Here is a 20,943-nt window from a genome sequence, read left to right on the forward strand (position 1 = left end):
TCTGTGTCTGATGTAAACCAAACTGTAGGTGAGGGCTCACATGATTAAATGGTCCTCTGTACAAAAACACACAAACCCTCAGCGTAAAGCAGTGGTTCCCAACCTTTTTTTGACCAGGGACCACTAGGACTTTTTTGTTCAGTGCAGGGACCCCAAGGTTCAAAATAAAAATTCAGAGAATTTGAAAATAAACTTTAATCATAACTGTTAGTTAAACATTAAGCTTAGAATAATATCTGAATATATATTTTTATAATAGAGAACTTTTAATTGAAAATATTAATTTATTATGGGTTTATAACTTTGTTTCGCGGACCTTAATTTAGTTCTCGCGGACCCCTGGGGGTCCACGGACCCCTGGTTGGGAACCAGTGGCGTAAAGAAATGGATAGAAGAGGAAAGCACTATCTCTGAAACACCACTTTCCTTTGAGCAGGAATCTTTTTGTATGAAGGAATATTGCATCATGGATGACACCTCCCCCACAGCAGTGGTGTAGGAAAGAAAGAAAGAAAGAAAGAAAGAAAGAAAGAAAGAAAGAAAGAAAGAAAGAAAGAAAGAAAGAAAGAAAGAAAGAAAGAAAGAAAGAAAGAAAGAAAGAAAGAAAGAAATGAAAAGCCTCTAGCAACAAAACTGAAATAAAATGTTGTGAGGAGGGGGTAGCCATTAAGTTGGTTGGGTGCCATCCTTGATCTCAGGATCTCTCCCTCATACTCACACAATAAAGATATTGAAACCCTTGATTTAGAAACTGTGGGTATGGACCTCAAGGCAACTCTCTTGAAATCCAAGCCACGAGACTCCTCCCCGTATGGAAGGGAATAATAGATAGTGATCAATACTCCTTTTTATCCTGGTGGGGTTACATAATATCTGACTCCAAGTGGAAGAGTTCTAACTTGGTGAATTCCAAATGTGTAATCACACAGACAGCTTTCTGAACATATATCACGGAGTCATTCACAAACACCTACCTAAGCATGTAAAGAATCAGTCCAAGTAAACCACTGTAGGTTTATTTTTCTTATTTGCTATCCTTTCCTGTACAAGAAATTAGGAAAGTATCTTAGAGCTGTTAGGCACTTGAGACATTTTTGAAAAAGTGTCTGTCAGGAAAAGATTTGCTGCTCTTAAAGTAATCTTGAACTCATTGTCGAACACATTGTGTGTAGCATGATTCATGAGTCTGTTTTGCCCTTTCCCATTGCTCTTGCTTGGTTAATTCCATTGTCAACCAAACTACTATAGGTCAAATCTATTTTAGAAGGTTTGCCATTTTGGCAGTCATGCATGACTTGCACTAGACTTCACAAAACTCAAGAGGGTCTTTGTTCCCTTGCCTCGAAATTATAATCCTACTCACACAATACCATCCTACTCCAAACAGATCAACTGAAGATAGCAAGTGGGTTTTGGGAGTAGACTGAGTTGCTTCCTAGTTGCCTATGAATGTATAATGCTTGATGAAATGCTACCACAATAATTTCAAACCCCTGTTGGTCAGTCAGAAGAACTGATATTTTGACTAGCAATGTTGCTTGGAACAAATGGCAGGGGTGAGAACTATCCAGTTGAACAGAAATATTGAAGTTGAAGAGACATATCACACAAATCTCAGATTCTGAGAATCATATGGAGCAGTTATTCCTATTTGCAGGGACTTTTCATATGGGAGCAAGGGCTGAGTCTCAGCTTGTGGGGAGGCTGGGCAAAATGAGACATCCTGGGATACCCTGTTTACATAGATCTACACACCAATACACACATACATGCTCATACAGGGCCATGTATGAACACACTTACATACCCTTCCTCTTTGGTTGAGGATGAACATGACTGGTGACTCCTTCATGCTCATTCAAGCTCTCAGCACTGACAGAATCAGAAAGCAGAGGAGACAGCCAAGCTGAGCTTGGCTTCTTTTGCTCCACAGTACCTAGGGTTGCCAACCTCCAGGCAGTAACTAGAGATCTCCCGCTATTACAGCTGATCTCCAGCCGATAGAGATCAGTTCGCCTGGAGAAAATGGCTGCTTTGGCAATTGGACTCTATGGCATTGAAGTCCCTCCTCTCCCCAAACCCCGCCCTCCTAAGGCTCCACCCCAAAAAATCTCCCGCCGGTGGTGAAGAGGGACCTGGCAACCCTAACAGTACCTGACACAGCAACATTTTCCCCATGTTAGGGTTACTGGCATTTCTCCTCTTTTAACCACAGAGAAGCTAGCAGCACATACTCAGTAAAAGTATCTAAAAAGTATTACAGGGTTGCCAGCTAGGGTTGCCAGGTCCCTGTTCACCACCAGCGGGAGGTTTGTGGGGCAGAGCCTGAGGAGGGCGGGGTTTGGGGAGGGGAGGGACTTCAATGCCATAGGATCCAATTGCCAAAGCAGCCATTTTCTCCAGGTGAACTGATCTCTATCGGCTGGAGATCAGTTGTAAGAGCAGGAAATCTCCAGCTAGTACCTGGAGGTTGACAGCCCTATTGCCAGCTCCGGGTTGGGGAAATTCCTGTTGATTTGGAGGTGGAGCCTGGGGGGGTTAGGGCTTGGGGAGGGGTGGGACTTCAGCTGGGTGTAATGCTATAGTGTCCATTCTCCCAAGCAGCCCTTTTCTCCAGGGGATCTGATCTCTGTAGTATAGATGTATGTAGTCTTAATAGTTGTAGCAGTCACCACTATCATTATAGTATTTATTCAGGGATTTCCGAAAGTCAACAGCACTTGAGAGTGCACCATGACCATGAACTAGTAGCATTGCCATTTAAAATGACATGTCAGGATTAATGACTTCTCTTCATTACAGCCTCTGGCCTACAAAGGAAGTTAAGCTATCAATCCTGTTTGCCAATCTATGGCTTTTGGAGGAACATTTTTCATGGCTCATTTGTCAGAGAGGGATATTTGTTTTTTTGTTAATTCACAACTTAAATATTAACTACGTGATTTACCTCACAGGATGGGAAAAATATTTTATGGGCCTCCTTCACTGCTCTGAAATAACGTTAGCAGCCATAATGATACATAACCTTTTACCAGAAGTTTACTTTTGATTGTTAGCTTTTGAGATGTATGTGAGGAAGACAAACACCCTCAAACACAGCAGTTATATTTAATAATAACCCAGGTGCCCACTGCTAGTAGATTAGTATCTCTCTGGTAACATATGCAGAAGTAGCATGTGCAGAATCTCCCAGCTGTGTCTTTAAACCAGGGATGGGGAACCTTTTTTCCGCCAAGGGCCATTTGGATATTTATAACATCATTCGCGGGCCATACAAAATTATCAACTTAAAAATTAGCCGACCAAGCCCCAAGCAGGCAGCTGCTCCAGAGGGTCCCCCCCCCACCGGTGCGGGCAAGCAGGCAGGCATCCAACCAGTGGCACACTCGCCCACCTGGTGGCACAGGATGGTCTGTTGCACCAGCCGGGCGTAGCCATTGAGCCACACGCCGGAGTTGCTCCTGCTCCGCATGGTTGGGGCTGGATTCTACAGGCAGCTCCTGCTACCTCCACTTGCGGGGATGAAATGAAGACACACTGGCTAAGAACTCAACCCTGCGTGTTCTGCCCCTGCCCCCTTTAACCCCTCCATTGTTGCCACTTCTGCCCCCAGCCCTCTTGTAGTACAGAGGAATATGTTTCTCCACAGCCTGGGTGGGAAAGGGTTAATACAGTTTCTTGGGCGGTCCTAGCAGCTCCATAGCTAATAACTCTTCTGCAAGGGGGAAAGAAGGTTCATTTTCTCGGCAAAACAAACTCACATCCGCCTTAAATAGAGGCTATTCCTGTCTGCGGGCGGGAGCAGATCGCCAGCCTTCGATCCTTCTGAGCTAGAGATCTGCCAGGACCCACAAAGGGCCAGACCAAATGATTTTGCGGGCCTTAAACGCTCCCTGGGCCTGATGATCCCCATCTCTGCTTTAAACCTTCCTCCAGACAATTCAATGTTCCTTTTTTCATCCTTAGACAATCGCTTAGACCTGAATACATAGTTTGCTTCCCCATTTGAACCTTACAGACTCCGATAACCTGACTTTTTTAAATAGCAGGTTGGGCTGGGGTGGGGGGAGAGATGGGAGGTATTTTTTATTTTTATTTTATTAGATTTGTATCTTGTCCTTTCCTGACCACAATCGGGGTCAGGGTGGCTACCACCAGAATAAACAATTAATTTAATATACATACTAAACATTTTAAGACCTCATAAATATTATATAACTAAAATTTCAGTAGGCGCCCTATCAATAAAGAACTAAACAAATACAATGCAGTGACAGAAATAGCCAACAGGAAGGAACAAAGAAGCAGGTGAGGGAAAATAAAAACCAAAGTCAGCTAAAGAAATGAAAGAAGATAAATACACAAAGGGATAAGGAGGCCAGCCCTGTGATGTAACCATTGCTGCCTCAGCCATGGGCCTGGCAAAACATTTCAGTCTTGCAGGCCTTGCAGAATTAAGCCAGGTCCTGCAGGGCCTGGGTCTCACTTGACAGGGAGTTCCACCAGGCTAGGGCCAGAGCCGAAAAAACTCTGGCATTGGTTGAGGACAACCGGATGGCTCCTTGGGCCAGGACCACCAATAAATTGTTATTAGCTGAGCATAGAGCTCTTTGGAGGGGGTGTATCGGGAGAAGCCTTCCTTTCCTTTATCCCTTAGAAGCTCCTTGATCCATTGATCTTGAGCAGTATATATCTAATGTTTGAGGGATATAAGAACTGAAACAAATCTTGTCACTGACAATGTAGCCTTGGGATCCCTGTCACTTAGTAAAAAAAGGCATTATGTCAGACACAGAGGCATTAGATTTATACGTTAAAAGGGGAGAGATATAATGTGATCGAAGTTCCTCATAAAAGGGGCATTCCAAGAGGGCATGGGCTAATGAATCAATAGAGCCAGGAGAGCAAGGACAGGTCCTGTCTGGGTATGCATAACCATAGTTCCGTGGACTAAAACACTGGGATAAAAAGGGCAGAGTGGCGGGGTTCCCAGGGAGGGCGAGAGTGGGGATGGGCTACGCAAAGTCCAACTAGCAGAGCAACGGCAAGGAAGCCAAGGGAAGACCTAAGGTACCCTATGGATCTCGAGGACCCAAGTTTTACTATTTTCTGAGGGGGAGGGGGATGGGATTACCCTCGCGGCTCCCAAGCTAAACAAAAGGTGACAAAGGGATTAACGATCGGCTGCCGGGGTGGGGAGGTATGATAATTTGGTAGACTATACTGTCTCCATTGGTTTGTGCAACCCTGGGGGAATCAGGAATCTCTTGTTGATGGGCTTTGCTGCTCAAAAACAGGTTGCACATCGCGATGTCCGGGAATCTTCTTTTGCATAGCCAGAGGAATGGTGTTTATTTGTTTGTCTTAACGTCTCTTAATGCTTAGCTGATTAAGTTCGATCGGCTCAGGGGTGGGGGTGGGGGTAAGCGCTGCCAGTGGTTGCGTGCTGTCAGTTCCCTGCAATATGGCTTCCACTGGAACGGGGGCACTGCGAATGGTGACTCCCTCTGAGTCAATGGAGGGTTGACCTGCCTCGCTCCTTGACTACCGGTTCGCAGGATGACAGAGAGCTCCTCTCCAGGCGGCTTTAGGCTTGCCGCTTGCTCTGGATAAGGGGGGGCACGCATTGACAGGGGTTGCCATGACCAGTCCGGGATATAAACAGTCCATATCGTAACATTGCATATTGATGACAACCCAGCCCCAAACTCTGGACCAGCTTGGCGAGGGGTCACAGAGCATTCTGGAAACCAATTGGATCCATAAGTCTCTGTGAACAAGGATAAATCTGCTTGCTGCCTATGCTAGGAAAGACTGAGAATCCCAGCTGGGCCTTTGGAGCAAAGTGGTCTGACCACAGAGATCAGCTCAACATCTACTCCCATACCAAAGATCAAATCCAGTGTGTGGCCAGCTTGATGCATGGAACCTGGTGCAACCTGAGACAACCAGTGCCTCCATGGAAGACACTAGGTCCGAAGTCTGCAAAGAAGAGGCCGGATCAACAGGGACATTGAAGGCCCCCAGAACTAACAGTCTGGGAAACCTCAAGGCCCAGCTCGACACCACCTCTAGCTAGCCTGGCAGGGTATCTGCAGGTGTGCTAGGCAGCTGGTACACCAGCAAGATAGCCAAACTCTCTTCAGCATTCTACGCTAGACCAACACAGTCAATCCCGGAGATCGCTGGGACAGGAAATGTCCTGAAGAAGAAAGACTCCCGGATGAGTATCACTACCCTTCCTCCCTGGCTCATTGTCCATGACAGATGAAGGACTAAGAAAGCAGATTTGATTCAGATATGAAGGATGGCTTTTATTTTTCCCCAATGGGCAAAGAGATCCACAGGGCCATTTCAAGTCAGGAAAACAGTGCACCTTGAGAGTCTTGAAAGCGAATAAGAATTCTAAGTTTAATGAGCAACATCTATTAAATTAATCCATGGAACAGTTGCGTACTGACCACTAAATCTGGAATTAGTGGTTTTGAAACCATTTTCATGGAATTTATTTATTTAATCATATTTATATCCCACCTTCCCCTGCAAGGCAGAGCTCAGGGCAACTTACATCATAAATTTGTTAGCGTATGCACACTTCTTTATAATATTTGATACTGAGAATCCCAGATGTTATATGGAATGTTTGTAGATCACAGAACTAGACAGCATGGTGTAGTGGGTAGTGCATCAGATTACGATCCCTACTCTTCCATGAGTTACCTTGGGCCAGTCACATACTCTCAAGGTAACTTATTTCACAGGCTTGATGTGAGGATAAAATGGAGGAGAATGTTGTAAGCCACCTAGAGTCCCCATTGGGAAGAAAAGTGGGGTACAAATGAGAAAGAAGAAGAGTTGGTTTTTATATGCCGACTTTCTCTACAACTTAAGGGAGACTCAAACCAGCTTACAATCACCTTCCCTTCCCCTCCCCACAACACACACCCTGTGAGGTGGGTGGGGCTGAGAGAGCTCTAACAGAGCTGTAACTTGCCCAAGGTCACCCAGCTGGCTTCATGTGGAGGCGTGGGGAAACAAATCCATTTCACCAGATTAGCGTTCACCACTGGCAAGGTCCAATCTAATGCAATATTTAAGAATATGATTTCAAAAACAATATGTAACATTTCTGTTAGAAAGAGGGTGGAACGAACAAAGGAAGCTGTACTGTCTTTGAGGACTGGCTGACTCCAGTTCCAGCCTTTTTATTATCCAGTAGTACTTCCTACACCATCACTAGCATCTGCTCCTTAGCTTCAACCAACCTTTATTTTGTAACTTATATCCCGCTTTTCCCGCATGGCAGACCCAAAGTGGCTTACAACATTGTTCTGCCCTCCTTATTTTATCCTCACAAAAACAACCTGGTGAAGTAGGTTTGGCTGAAGGAGAATGACTGTCACAAGGTTATCCAGTGAGCTTCCAGAGTGGGGATTTGAACCTAGGCCTCTCAGGGCACAACTAGATGTGATGGCATTCCCAGGTTGGTGTTCCTTAAAGTCCTTTACATATCATATCCCCAAAAGGAGGATAAAATGATGGTGTTGATGGAGAGCATTATTAGAAGGAAAAAGTGGATGATATGTAAGACTTAGCAAGCATGTGTGATGTAGTAGCTGAAGTATCAGAATCTCAGCTCACAACTAGGCATGATGGCGTCGCCGAGTTGGGATGCTGCTGCCATTTAAGTACCTAATGGGAGATTAAAAAAAAAACTGAGAGGGTCTGATCCCGATCGAGTCTGCAGTGCAACAGGAGCAGGCAGTCTTGTTTTCCCCCACCCCATGCACCATTTCAAATGTTGAGACAGCCATTGTCATGTCTACATGTGCTCTCAGATTCTGATATTCCAACCACTGCAACATGTAGGCTTGCTGAGTCTTATAGCTCATTTTCTTCTTCCCTGTAACAATACCTTCCATCCCCACCACTCCCCAGGAAAAGTCATCTGTCTCCAACATTGTCTTCTGCCAGCAGATGAAGGTTTCATTTGGCATTCCCCTACTAACCGTTATTGGCCATCCTTCTGGTTCTGTTGGTGTTGATGTTTGTGTGTTTATATGTTTGTTAATTGTTTAAATGTTCTATGCATACCTATTTTAAATACTGCTTTAATGTTGAAATGTTTTGATGTTTGCCCCCTTGGGGACCCAATTTAGGTGAAAAGACAGCATATAAATGTTTGTCAGGCCTTTTGCCTTTTAGCTGGAGTAAAGGCTCTTGACATGAGTTAGGCCAGGTTTTGGCTGCATGTCGAGTCCTTGGTTCTCATGCCTGTGAACGTCTGTGTACAGTTTCGCTTGTCCTGTTTACTGCAGCTGTGGTATTGTTTGGTCTGTCTTCCTGGGAACCGCTTATCTCTGGGCTGCCAACGATATTTACCTTTTCAGCCCGTAGTGCCTTTAAGTATGTAACTTGCCTGTGTTCAGGCATACCTGCCTGTAGGTAGTCAGTTCTTTAATCTGTCTTTTTGCTCCTAATAAAGTATTACTGCTTCAAAGATACCTGTCTGGATGAGTTTGCTTATGGGGTGCTAGGGACAGAAGCCTGATCCTGACAATGTTTTAACTACACCAAATAAATAATAAGGCTCAGAAGAGCTCGTTTCATGTTTTATTGTTGGCAGACTTGATATTCACTCATTAGGTTTTACACAAAGCCTATCTGGCCCTGGTTGGAGTTTATAGAATCTAACACCTTTCTCAGTAGCTGAAAAAGTCACTGTGAAGTGAAACCTGGACATATTGTTTCAAATGAGTCACAGAACCTGAATTTCCCAAGAAGCACACACCACAATGGCATTCCACATAGTCAACAAGATACCAGTAGTTTACTGAAGATCAGGTTATCTGGGGTATGTATATGCATGGCATTAGAATGGCCGTGCAAGTTTTTCATGTTCTTTGTACTCTCTCCTCCCTCCACATGTTCCAGTCCTATTCTCTACTTGTCCTTCAGTCCTTTAATTCCTTCCAAGACACACTGGCAGTTCTTGCCAACACAGGCAATGGCATCATTGTCAACAGAACAAAAAAGAAATTAAGAGAATGGATTGAGAGAAAAGATGAGCTTTCCAATAATGTTTGCAATAGCATGAGCCATCATGAGAAATATTAGATTGGTGGTTGAAAATGCAGGAGGAGAAAACTTTTGGGGTAAAACTGGTGTACATGTGCTACTGAAAAGTATAGATCTGATGTGGTTATCCAAGGACACTACATAGAGAATGGAAGTGGATCAAACATAAAACCCATGGAGAAGAGGAGGAATGTAGACTGTTCTTTGTAGGAAACTGCTTTTGGCATTCCTCGTCTCCATGGGTTTTATGTTTGGTCCACTTCTATTCTCTTTCTACATAGTATCTCTACCAAGAATAGTGTCTCTCTTGCTCCTTACCCAGCATCTTATGGACCCTGGCTTGGAATAGTAGCAATGGTAAAGAATACAAAGCTGCACCAACCATACACATGAAGGGGACTGTGGAAGGATCCTCAGAACAGGTTTACCATTACTGGAATAAATGATTGGAGTCCAAGTTCATGAGCCAAGAGAAATTATTTATAATTCAAAAGCAGAGTTGCTTTTATGGAAGCATCTAAAAACTGCAAAATTGTTTTGAAGCTGTGAAACATAGGGTCCTACTTGCAAAGGTCAAGAGTGCAGGTTTAAAAATAAAACCCAAATACAGAGGCTACATTTTTGAAATGTCTTTAATTATTTGAAGCAAAGAAGCTGAATCTTTTTCTCCTACCTTTTTACACAAATAAATAAAGTAAGCACAATGGGAAACAGTCAAAGAGGACACAGATGAAGAAGACTATGAAAAATAAGGCAAAGTGCTGAATTATTTGTGGAAATGATAAACATGTGTAGTACTTTTGTGTCTCTTTTCCATTTAACCGGCTGTTTTGCCCGTTACATTCCCATCCTTCACTTTATTGTTAACTGCCTCCTGCGACGTTTCACAGTGGTCTGTTCTGCTGTATGGCATTCAGTGTTGAGACATTTACAACTTTCCACATGGAGGTAGAAGTGTGTCTGGTTCTTTCCATCGGGGCATACCAGGGTGATTTCCTTCTTGGTTGTCTTTTCTTCTCGGCAGCAAGTGCATGTGTGGTCCATTGAGTTAGCTTGAGCAGAGTACCTGTTTGTATCATGGGAAGAACAAATGGAGAAATCAGGACCTAGGAAGAACTTTTCTTTATTAGAAAACCTGTCAGTGTGAGTGTTTTGTTTCTCCAGCTCATTTGCTAGAAGCCCAAATTTTGATCTTCTCATATAATATATAATCAAGTGTGATAACGTTTTAAATAAAGTATCTTCAATGTGTTTAATTTTTAAAAGGAGGGCATCAAAACTGGGATTTTAAAATTACAATCAAGGTACTATGACACCTGACTTTCACAATGGAAAATCAGCTTTGGAGCTGTTGCGGCATAACTGCTAGGATCTACAAATCAGGAAGACCTTGGTTTGAATCTTGTCTTTGCCATGAACTCCTTTCATAGTCTTAGGCAAGATTCAACTTCTCAGCCTCAGTGCTTCTTGTCTTACAATAATATACATAAAGTTCTTTGACTATTCTTGAAAGCACTACAAAATAATAATATAGTAGTAATAATAACAACAATGGTACTTTGAAATCCCCATCCCATTGTTGGATATCATACTTGTTTTGCACCGTTACTGGCATTTACCATAGTTTCATTACAAAATTGCCTGATGACAGATACTCCAGAAATACTTTCTGGTATTACTGTCTTTCTCTTTGCTATCTAGTAGTACCCAGAAAAAGATTTCTAAAAGGTCTTCATGACACCTCCCATTGTTATAATGACCACAGCAAAAAATCAAGATAGTAATTCTACCACATTTGAAGAATATCTGAACATGGACGGGAAAGATAAAATACATCAATGGATCTTGGATAGATTTACCAGATTTATAAAGTACTGTTAGAAACTAGCTTCTTTTCACAACCCTATAAACAAGATTTACAACCATTTATAACAATCCTATAAACAAGATTTATAGCCATTTCATCACTGTAACTACTATATTCACTACTTCTTGGCATATTCAGTAAGGCTACCTATTGAATGCCATGCCATTAAAACTATACTGACAAAAATTAGATACATAGGACTGTATATCTAAACTTAACTTTTAAAGTGCCAGATGTCTAAGCTATTCCCCACACATCAAGCTTTGATTTCACTCAAAAACAGTGAGTTTTGCAATTAAATCTGTGGGTTCTCCTTCAGTCAACAGATTGAATTCCATTCTTTTGAATTTGTGATGAGCAGTCCAACCATATTCATATTAAAAATACCATTCCTTTACTATTAAAGAATCTCATATCCTTGACTCTTTGATGCGCTTGCCACAATTCTGTGCATAGTGCTCCCATGTTGCTGCAAAGGTGTAATACAGCTGTCTAAATTAAGCAGTTCAAAATCTGGTTGCAATAGAGAGTTACTTAACTGGATCAGAACTTTAGTTAAGTCTTAGCATGGCACCATACATTTTTTGAATGTTGTACAAGTTGTTCCAATACCAGTGTAAGTTGGAAGGCAAGCAACCAGTTGCTAAGTGTGTTTGTTTAACTCAGCAGCATGCTGTGTTGATTTCAATGGACTTATTTTTCTGCACAGATCTTCAGGACCATATTCAATTAAGAATAATGAAGATTATGCAATTAATTTGAACCATTAAGGTTGGAAAATATGAGATCCTTTTGGTACAGATGTATATTATTAGATGTTAGCTTCTCAGTTTAAATTTGTCTTACGTACATTGAGTAAGTTTGACATGATCCCTCACACTTAGACACAGAGACCTGTTCCACAGAAACGCAACCATCGTAATGGATTTGGCTCTTTGTTACAGTCAGAGAGCATGGAGATGGTGTTTGTGGTTCCTTAGGAATGCCTGCAGAATACGAGATTTTAAAAGATTATTGTGAAAATGCCTTCAGAAGTGTTTCTGTTCCCACATACATGAGTATTTTCCTATAAGTGAACAGCAATTCAAAAAGCTCTAAACCATATCCTGATGTAATGATAAAATGGTGTCAGAATATCTACCAAGATATATAATTTGGTAGCCTCATGAATAGCAAAGAACCAGACCACAATCCTGCTAAAGTTAAGCACATGTAATGCTCCTTGATTTAGATGGGAGAAGTAGTAGGTAGGAATCTACTTAATACCTTCTCACTAAAAATAAATGACAATCATATACATTTAGGGCCAACCCAGATAGGAGATAAAAGATTCATGATTTTATTTTTATTTTTTTTGGCCATCAAGTCACAGCTGACTTAAGGCAACCTCATAGGGTTTTCAAGGCAAGAGACTTTTAGAGATGGTTTGCCATTGCCTGCCTCTGCATCACGACCCTGGTACTCCTTGGAGGTCTCCCATCCAATTATTTTCCAGGGTCAAGGCTGAGTGTGTACAACTGTCCCAAGGTCACCCAGCATGCTTCCATGGCACGAGTTGGGATTCGAACCTGGAAGTCTGACACCTCGACCACTATACCACGCTGACTCTCAATTCATGATTAGGATCTTCCATTAAAAACACACACACACACACAAACAGAGTTTAGGGGTGAGATAGTGTTTAACATTTTTCTCCCATGCTCCTTCCACAATTTAAAATGCCCCTCCAAAGCTGCAATTAGATCTCTTTGGAGGGGGGAACAGGTACAAGCACCTAAACATATCTTTTTCACAAAAAGACCTAAAAAGGTGGCATAGCTCGCAAAAAAAGGGGGGGATGTTCCCGGCCCGAAAGGGCTTTGGAGGCTGTGTAACGGCGGCTCCTTCCACAGTCTGGCGCCGGAAAGCCCCGGGAACGCCTCCTGGGACACTGGTGTGGGCTCTGACGGTGTTAGGATGCAGTGTAAAAAAGAAAATGCGGCTAACCCCCCCCCAAAAAAGAAATAGTGGTGCTGCACTAGGAAAAGCCTGGCACAGAAACGCTGTTGCTGGAGGGGGCATTCCTGGGCTGGAGGGGCTTTGGAAGCTGACTACCATCAGCTCCACCACTACACCAGCGCTGCATATCTCTTCCGGGATTTAGGTCCCAGAGAGACTGTGGCGTTGGAGGGGCGGCATGTAGCTCTGCAGTGCCCAGGCGCCAATGGAACTGCCCCCACTGCCAGTGTGAGTGCCTTTTATTCCATTATAAAAGGCCACTTACACTGGCAGCAGGGTCAGGCTGCTTCCAGAGCACTTTCAGCCCCCTACCTCAGCAATGCACTGCTAAGCTCCTTGAAGAACGTCTCAACAGATAACAACTAGCCACTCTTCATCTTTCTTGCTAAATTGCTTAGCAAGTGAGAAAAGAAAAAGGCTCGGGGAATCTGAACTCACCAAAATAACAATAGTTCAATGCATTAAAACATATTAACCTATTTCTCATCTCACAATATCAGTTCTACTTTTCAAGTTAGAGCCAATGGCCTGATCTTCTCAAGTGGGTATATAATGTATCATACTTACATGTTCTACAGCAGCCATTAGGCAAATACATAATAGTATCCTAGAAAAAACAAACCCAGAAGTTACATTATTTTTCTCTTACTACATTGTATAATCACTCAGAACAGCAAAACCATATTTTACAGTGAAGTGACAACTATCAGTCATGCTATATTTTAAAATTTTGTATTTTCTTTGGCCCTTTTTTACTTTTAGATGATAGATTTTCCTGGACTACAACACAAAATCTAGCTATATCTTACTCAAAACATGACTGGGTCAAATTAAATAATTCATTAAATTGAACATGCATATTAAAAATTTACTCACAGGTTGGCATGTATTCTCATTAAAGGATGGACAGTTAATTGTGGAAGTGGAGGAGATCAATTGTCTGTTGATGGTCACACAGGAATAAATAGTGCAGTTATCTTTTGGATCATTCCGATGTTCACCAGGCTGTATGACACAAGGAAATGAATTCAGTACTGGCTCAAAAATACACAAACTGAGTACTGTTTTCTAAAAGTATATCTTTTCATCTTTTCCCTCTTTAAAAATATAATAAAATATCATGTGAAGGTCTGGTTTAAGGCTAGTAGCACCTACAGATCAACAAGTTTTCCGAGGTATAAGGTGAAGGTTTCTGAGACGTGTTAAGAGACATGATACTTTGAACTAGGCAAATAACTGGACTTTTTTAATGCATGAGTAACCTCCTTCACAACTGAGGCTTATGAGTCTCGAAGTTGTGGAAATGAAGAAACTGTGGGAAATTATGGGAAATAATTATCTATCCATCACATTTTTATCCTTCCAGGGAACTCAGAGCAGCATTTTGTCCGTAGATCAGACAGAGAGAATGACAAGCCCAAGATCATGCAGCGAGCTCCTAGAGAGGGAGCTAAGTAGGGATTTGAACCCAGATCCACCCAGTTCTGGCCTCAAACAGCCTATTCCTGAAGGAGGATTCAGCCCCGCCCCCACGGACGCCGGGAGGCTGCCCTTACTTTCAAGCCCTGTGGAACCGCTCCATTGTGTTCCACAGGACTACACCACCTAAAAAGGTAGCGTAAATGGAAGTAAGGGCAAAGAGGGCATTCCCAGCCCGAAGGGGGCTCCACCCCCAGAATGCCCCCGGTGTCCCGGGGCTGTGCTGCTGCGGCAGGGCTGGGACGCCAGCATCCATGCTGGTCATGGTGGTGCAAGTGGCCTGGGCACCGGCGCAAGCGGCGCAGACGCCAGCACAGGATCTTCCATGCCTCCTAACACCTTTCCTCCCTCCCAGGTAAGGACTGGGCCCTAAGCATTACTCTACCCAGACTCCCAAGTGCAGATTTGTGAACAGTCTCTTGTTACCTGCTCACTTACGATTAATAACAAGCAGAGAGCTTTTTGTGGAGAGGCAGCAACAGAGACTGATATAAAAATGGTTTGAAGATTCAAACAGTTGAAGGAAGGGAGGAGAATTCTCACACAGAGGCTTGGGAGTCATGAGGACAATAGATCAAGGAAATGTGTTTGTCTGAGTTGTATATATTGATGGGAAAATAACTACAATCTCTTTCTCCCTTTTTCTTACTATTCATTGCTTTTTCTCAGCAAAATTTTGAGATTGATAAGAGAATCATTGCCATTTGAAGATTCTTAACAAAAGGATTACACGTACGATTAAGGTGATAACAAGATCACTTGTTCGTATAACACAGCTTGTTTGCACACATTTCCCACAGCATTCACCAGGTTGCGACCGGAGAGAATATCCCTAGGAAGAAAGAGATGCACAATGAATATGTCTAATTTCTTTCTACAGCACTTGGAAGATAACACTTTCCCCCTCCCTTTTTTTCTTGCAACTGTTTTCTGCTGTTATTCACTGGGACTAAAAGATGGTGAGCTCCTAAAGGAAATGTAGATTTTCCAAAATGAAGCACAATATACCATTCACTGTGGCCAAAATTAAAAGTAACAAATAAAAAAGAAGAAACAGAATGGTCATCATTGCAGTCCAATAATTGTTATATTTTTGCCATGAAAGCATCATTTTAAAGTTAATTACAAAGCAAAAAACATGGCAGAGAAGTATTAAATGGTGTGGATCTAGACTGGCACTTCCCTGGACCAAGGTTTTCTGCCAGCACTGCACATCTTTCCTACGTCCCTTTCCTCGCTGTTGCCCAAAATACCCCCTGAAATGCTCGACTCCTGTCTTTCATGAAAAGCAATTCAGGGGATATATCGGGCTGGCACGGAAGGTGCAAAGCAGGAAATCACACTCCACAGGCAGAAATCCCCCTTTGCCTATGCAAATGCTAGTCTGGGTCCAAACCAGTGTTCAAATGCTTTCTTTCTGGTGGTTGTTCTTTTGTAAATAAAGTTTATTAGGCCTAAAAGTGAGTATAATATTCATGATAGCAACCCACATGTCATTGCCAGAATCGTTTTCTTTGCTCCAAAGTTAAGAAAGGATAAGCCTTAAGAATATAATTCTTCCATAAATATTTAAAGTGACTGCTTAAAAAGCTTGGCTGATGCTTACTGGTTCACATGACACGGTGCATGGAATGTGGTCACAGTTGATGACATTCAGACTAGTGCTGTTGTCCCTTTCGTGTGTACATACACAGTCCTGGCACTTGTCCCCTAAGACTTTTGAACCAGGCTGAAATAAAGAAGGAATAATTCATCTGTTAGCAAAGCACAATGTGAAACAGAACTTGTTAAATTATGTTAATGAACATTACTATATATTTGTATCAATGTGAGAATGGCCATTGATGCAGCAATTAGTTCCAATTTTCTACAAGTCTTAAATGCCCTTGCTTCATCCACAGATGCAGGGAAATGAAGAAGAAGAAGAAGAAGAAGAAGAAGAAGAAGAAGAAGAAGAAGAAGAAGAAGAAGAAGAAGAAGAGTTGGTTTTTATATACCGACTTTCTCTACCACTTTAAGGGAGACTTAAACCAGCTTACAATCACCTTCCCTTCCCCTCCCCACAATAGACACCCTGTGAGGTAGGTGGAGCTGAGAGAGCTCTAAGAGAGCTGTGACTTGCCCAAGGTCACCCAGCTGGCTTCGTGTGAAGGAGAGGGGAAACAAATCCAGTTCATCTGATTAGCCTCTGCCACTCATGTGGAGGAGTGGGGAATCAAATCCAGTTCTCCAGATTAGAGTTCACTGCTCCAAACCACCACTCTTAACCACTACACCACACTGGCTGTCCGTACCATGCTGGCTCTAAAGTTGATACTAAAGTTGATACAGAGCCTTAAACCTATTTGAATAGTTCAAATGGTCATGTTGTTACTCTTTGCTGTATCAAACTATTCTTTTAACGACATTTTAACTTTGTAATACTGGTCAATGACTACAATAAATTATCTGAGTTCTGACTTTTGTTCCGTTTTATTTTACTCTCTTCTGATCAGTGGTATTTCTCTCTTGACTTAAGCTCTGTAGTAAAAGTACGGCTTTATCTGAGCTCTGAAAACAGATTGCATAAGCTAACCACTCCCTCAACAAAATGTCCATTAGACTATGACTCTGGAATCAAATGGTTTTCATTCCACAGAGTTGTTCATTGGAAGAAAGGAAAACATACCTTGTATTCAGCACCATTATGCACACAAACCCCTTTGGAAGCTACAAAAAACAAAGGTAGCATATTAAATACTTCATTCAAAGACAGACAAGTCTTTATAAATCATAATTATTATTCTTTGCCATGCTTCCCTTATAGGATAGCCTTAAATGACCCAATCCTGCAGACCTCTCCTTGAAGTGCAGATGTTGGATCCAGCCAGCATTTTTACTCCATTCCAGCCAGTTTTCAATCTTAGTGCAACCCGCAACCCACATGGCTTCTGTGTATGATGCCTAGTGTAGCCTGTTTGTGTGGTCATAGGGGACCCCTCAATACTTTTTTACCAGAGTAAAAACTGGTAGGGTCCAACCCATTTTGTATAATAGCCTACCAAATTATTAGTTTGTTTTCTTTTATATTTCCTAGGGCATAAAAGTGCCTATAACACAGCCATAGGGTAACCTAATCCTACCATCCCATACTTGCATACAGGTGTTTTCCAACTATTAGATGGACAATGTAAAGGGGAAAATACACTGGAACATTAAATAGAGTAACAAATCTGCTATCTTTTCCTTGCTTGGACTAAGTGTGGCCAATGAAAGCCAGAAAAGGGAGGGGGGCAACAGAAAAAAATAGTCCTTCTACAAAATATTCCAGCACATTATCTGTTGAATCTGCAGTGCAAGGTGGAGCTGCCACCCAATGTTATTCAGAGAATCAGTCAGCACTGCTGGATTTTATATTCACTAAGCATCTAATATTTCACTTTTTACATTGGTTCTGTCTGATATATCCTTCTGAGATGCAGTGTGTAGGGGTATTAACTGGAGGACTGGACATTATTTATGTGAAAGAAAGAGGCTTTCTTGAATGGATCAGATGAGTCCATGCCTGAATAAATTCACTACATGGAGGAAAAGGCCAAGTTCAGAAACTTTATCAGAGTCATATCAGTGTGTGCACAAAGTATTTTACATCTATTACAGAACAGCAGAGCTGCAGCTTTGTGTTTTACCCAAGGTCTTCTGGATCGTTCATGGCTTCTTGCACTTACACTAAATAGCATTTACTCAGAAGTCAGTCCCACTCGTGAAAGCTGGACTTCCCTCTGAGAAAACATGCTTAGGCTCAACATACAAAGGTGAAATGTCATGCCCGTCTTTTCCCAGTCTGTTGCAATACACATACCACATTGATAAACAGGACAGCAACGACCCGAGGGAGTATGAGAGACAGCTTCAAATCCTAGCTCACACGTAGGAGGTCTGACTGTGCAGTCGCTGACATTACATACTGTAAAACAGAAAAAGCAGAATGGCATTGTAAGAAAGCTGGGAGTCCCTTACATTGTAGTCAACCAAAATTGTTACACAGTGAAACAGCCAAGCACCTTGTAAATAATCTAATTTTAGAGACTCCCCCGCTGTTAGGGAAAATGATACTTGTTTATCTTTTTTAAAGACTTGGGATAATATTGTTGATAGTTTTCTTTCTTTTTCTTTTTTCTTTAATTTTTTAATATTTATTAAAAATTACAAATATACAACATTAAAAAAAACTTTTGAATAAACAAACATTGACCAGCACTTATAAAACCAATAAAACCTATAAAACATATAACTTTCTAAATAAACTCTCTCTTTATGAGCCACCACCAACAGAATTTAAACTTTTAAGCGTGTTCTCCATCCTGGATATAGTGGGGTTCCATATTCTATCCAATTCTTCTGTTTTTGTTATTTTGATAGTAAGTTAATTTAATCAACACATAGATCTCTCTTACTTGGTCGAACCAAGTATTTAAGCTTGGAGAATTCGCTCCTTTCCAATATCTGGCAAAATTTATCCTTGCTAATGTTACCATATGGAGGAATACATCAAAACGTTTTTTATTCATAGTTGATAAACAGTTTAACAAGATTATTTCTGGATTCATGGGTATTTCTATTTCCAGACCTTTAGATATTATATTTATCACATTTTCCCAATAAACTGTAGCTCTAGTACACTCCCACCCCATATGGTAAAAATCTGCTTTATCCCTCTTACAAAACCAACATTTATTTGCGTCTTCCTTATTGTTGATCGTTTTCCATTCAGATGTAAGAAACTGCCTTATAACTGAGTCAGACTCAGAGCACTAGTCCACCTAGCCTAGTATTCATATATGCACTGCACTACTTTTACAACCTGACAGTCCCTTCCTTCCAAAGAGCCTTTATGCTCGCCCGTTTAAATGCTGCACCCTCAGCAGTATTAAACAGAAGATATGGAAATCTACCGTATTCTGACAGACTTTGCTCATTCAATTCAAAGAAAATTGACACGTTATCTCATAAGATGATGGAATACCCCCTCTTTAAACACCACCAAGATAAATGGATTACCCCCATATTGGCGATACTTCCTGCCCCCATAACAAGAGACAAAATAGTCCCCTTTTTGCTGATGGATAGAGATCCAAATATAACATTGGCCATGGCCAAATATCTCTCCATCATATTTTCCTCTATGAAATAACTGCTCAGGACCTATGAGTCATAGAAGCAAAGAAGGAAAAGGAAAGGATATATGAACTGCTTGCAGTTCTCCTGTCTGTCCTAGCATTGCTTTTTGAAATATTTCTTCTGGTCATACCAGGAGGTGAATCTAGGATCTTGTATATGCAAGGCATGCGCTTCACCACTGACCTATGGTCACTCTATCTCTGACCACAGCCAATTACTTAAAATGCAAAAAGCTACTAAGATATACTTGTGTGTGTAAAGTGCCGTCAAGTCACAGCCGACTTATGGCAACCCCTTTTTGGGGTTTTCATGGCAAGAGACTAACAGAGGTGGTTTGCCAGTGCCATCTTCTGCATAGCAACCCTGGTATTCCTTGGTGGTCTCCTTACCACAAGTAATTTTAGAACAGCATTTGTCATCAGGGTTGACTTCAGAGATCTTGTGGAATCCTTCTCCTTCGCACTGTACTTCTGTTGGAGGGCATTTATGGGTCTCACAAATAATGCCACTGCCTCCTTCCAGGCAGACACAGTCCTTGCAGTCAAACTGAAAGGTCTCTCCAAACTGTCAACAAGTATGAAAATTAATGTAAATTACTAAACATAGTGCAATCTAACCCTGTCCGTCAGCTTTGTAACTTGTAAAGTTATATGGACATGGATCTCAGGAGATAGAAGAAGAGACTTAGGGCGAAAACGCATGGTCGCTTTATCCTTTAATCCCTGTTTCAGCCAGGATTCAGCCTGGATCGAATGCATGCGTTTTGCCTAATGTGAGTTTGATCCTTGCTTAAACAGGGATTAAAGGAGGATAAAGCAACCATGCGTTTTTGCCCTTAGATTCATCATGCTGCACTCCAAAACTGTTATCATGATGCATTCCTTGAGGCAGGGCCCCCCATTTGTGGCATCTGTGGGCACCATGGCACCCACCTAACCTTTCTTAGTGCCCACCAATTGTTTTTAGAAATAGGTGTGGATAGTGAGGATTTTGCACAGCAGGGCTTGTGACTGGCCATTGAAGATTTGATTGGCTATGCAGATTTTAAACACACACAAGGATCTTCACTGTGACTGAAGTTAAGCTGTGTGTAGGCAAGAAAATGTTTTGAAACAATATGTTGATTTTAAAAGGTGCCTGAAACACTGAAGAACTACGATTGGGTTTATGCACAACCTCACTCCCTGATATTCAGAGGTTGTCCCCCACTCTTGTGGCAGCCATTTTGCGGTTGTGCCCACCACTATGTGTCAGAATTGCAAAAGTGCCTACAGGCTCAAAAAGATTGTGGACCCCTGCCTTGAGGAGAACCCATCCAAATAGTTGATAGCTCAATGTAAAATAAAAATCTTAAGAGTCTG

At 41.9% G+C, this 20,943-nt stretch overlaps 1 protein-coding gene across 1 annotated transcript in view; it reads right to left on the bottom strand.

The window, feature by feature from the left end:
- Nucleotides 1-9,930: 9,930 nt before the first annotated feature.
- Nucleotides 9,931-20,943, bottom strand: part of MUC2 (mucin 2, oligomeric mucus/gel-forming) — a 77,685-nt gene continuing 66,672 nt past the window's right edge. The window contains exons 44-52 of the mRNA XM_056851963.1: nucleotides 19,972-20,146; nucleotides 18,264-18,368; nucleotides 17,091-17,131; nucleotides 16,029-16,151; nucleotides 15,153-15,254; nucleotides 13,820-13,948; nucleotides 13,511-13,550; nucleotides 11,796-11,931; nucleotides 9,931-10,144 (exon numbers count right to left, since the gene is read on the bottom strand). Coding sequence (XP_056707941.1) covers nucleotides 9,931-10,144; nucleotides 11,796-11,931; nucleotides 13,511-13,550; nucleotides 13,820-13,948; nucleotides 15,153-15,254; nucleotides 16,029-16,151; nucleotides 17,091-17,131; nucleotides 18,264-18,368; nucleotides 19,972-20,146 — 1,065 coding nt within the window. The remainder of the gene's footprint in view (nucleotides 10,145-11,795; nucleotides 11,932-13,510; nucleotides 13,551-13,819; nucleotides 13,949-15,152; nucleotides 15,255-16,028; nucleotides 16,152-17,090; nucleotides 17,132-18,263; nucleotides 18,369-19,971; nucleotides 20,147-20,943) is intronic.

This window comes from Euleptes europaea, chromosome 6 (genome assembly GCF_029931775.1).
Source record: "Euleptes europaea isolate rEulEur1 chromosome 6, rEulEur1.hap1, whole genome shotgun sequence".
NCBI lineage: Eukaryota > Metazoa > Chordata > Lepidosauria > Squamata > Sphaerodactylidae > Euleptes > Euleptes europaea.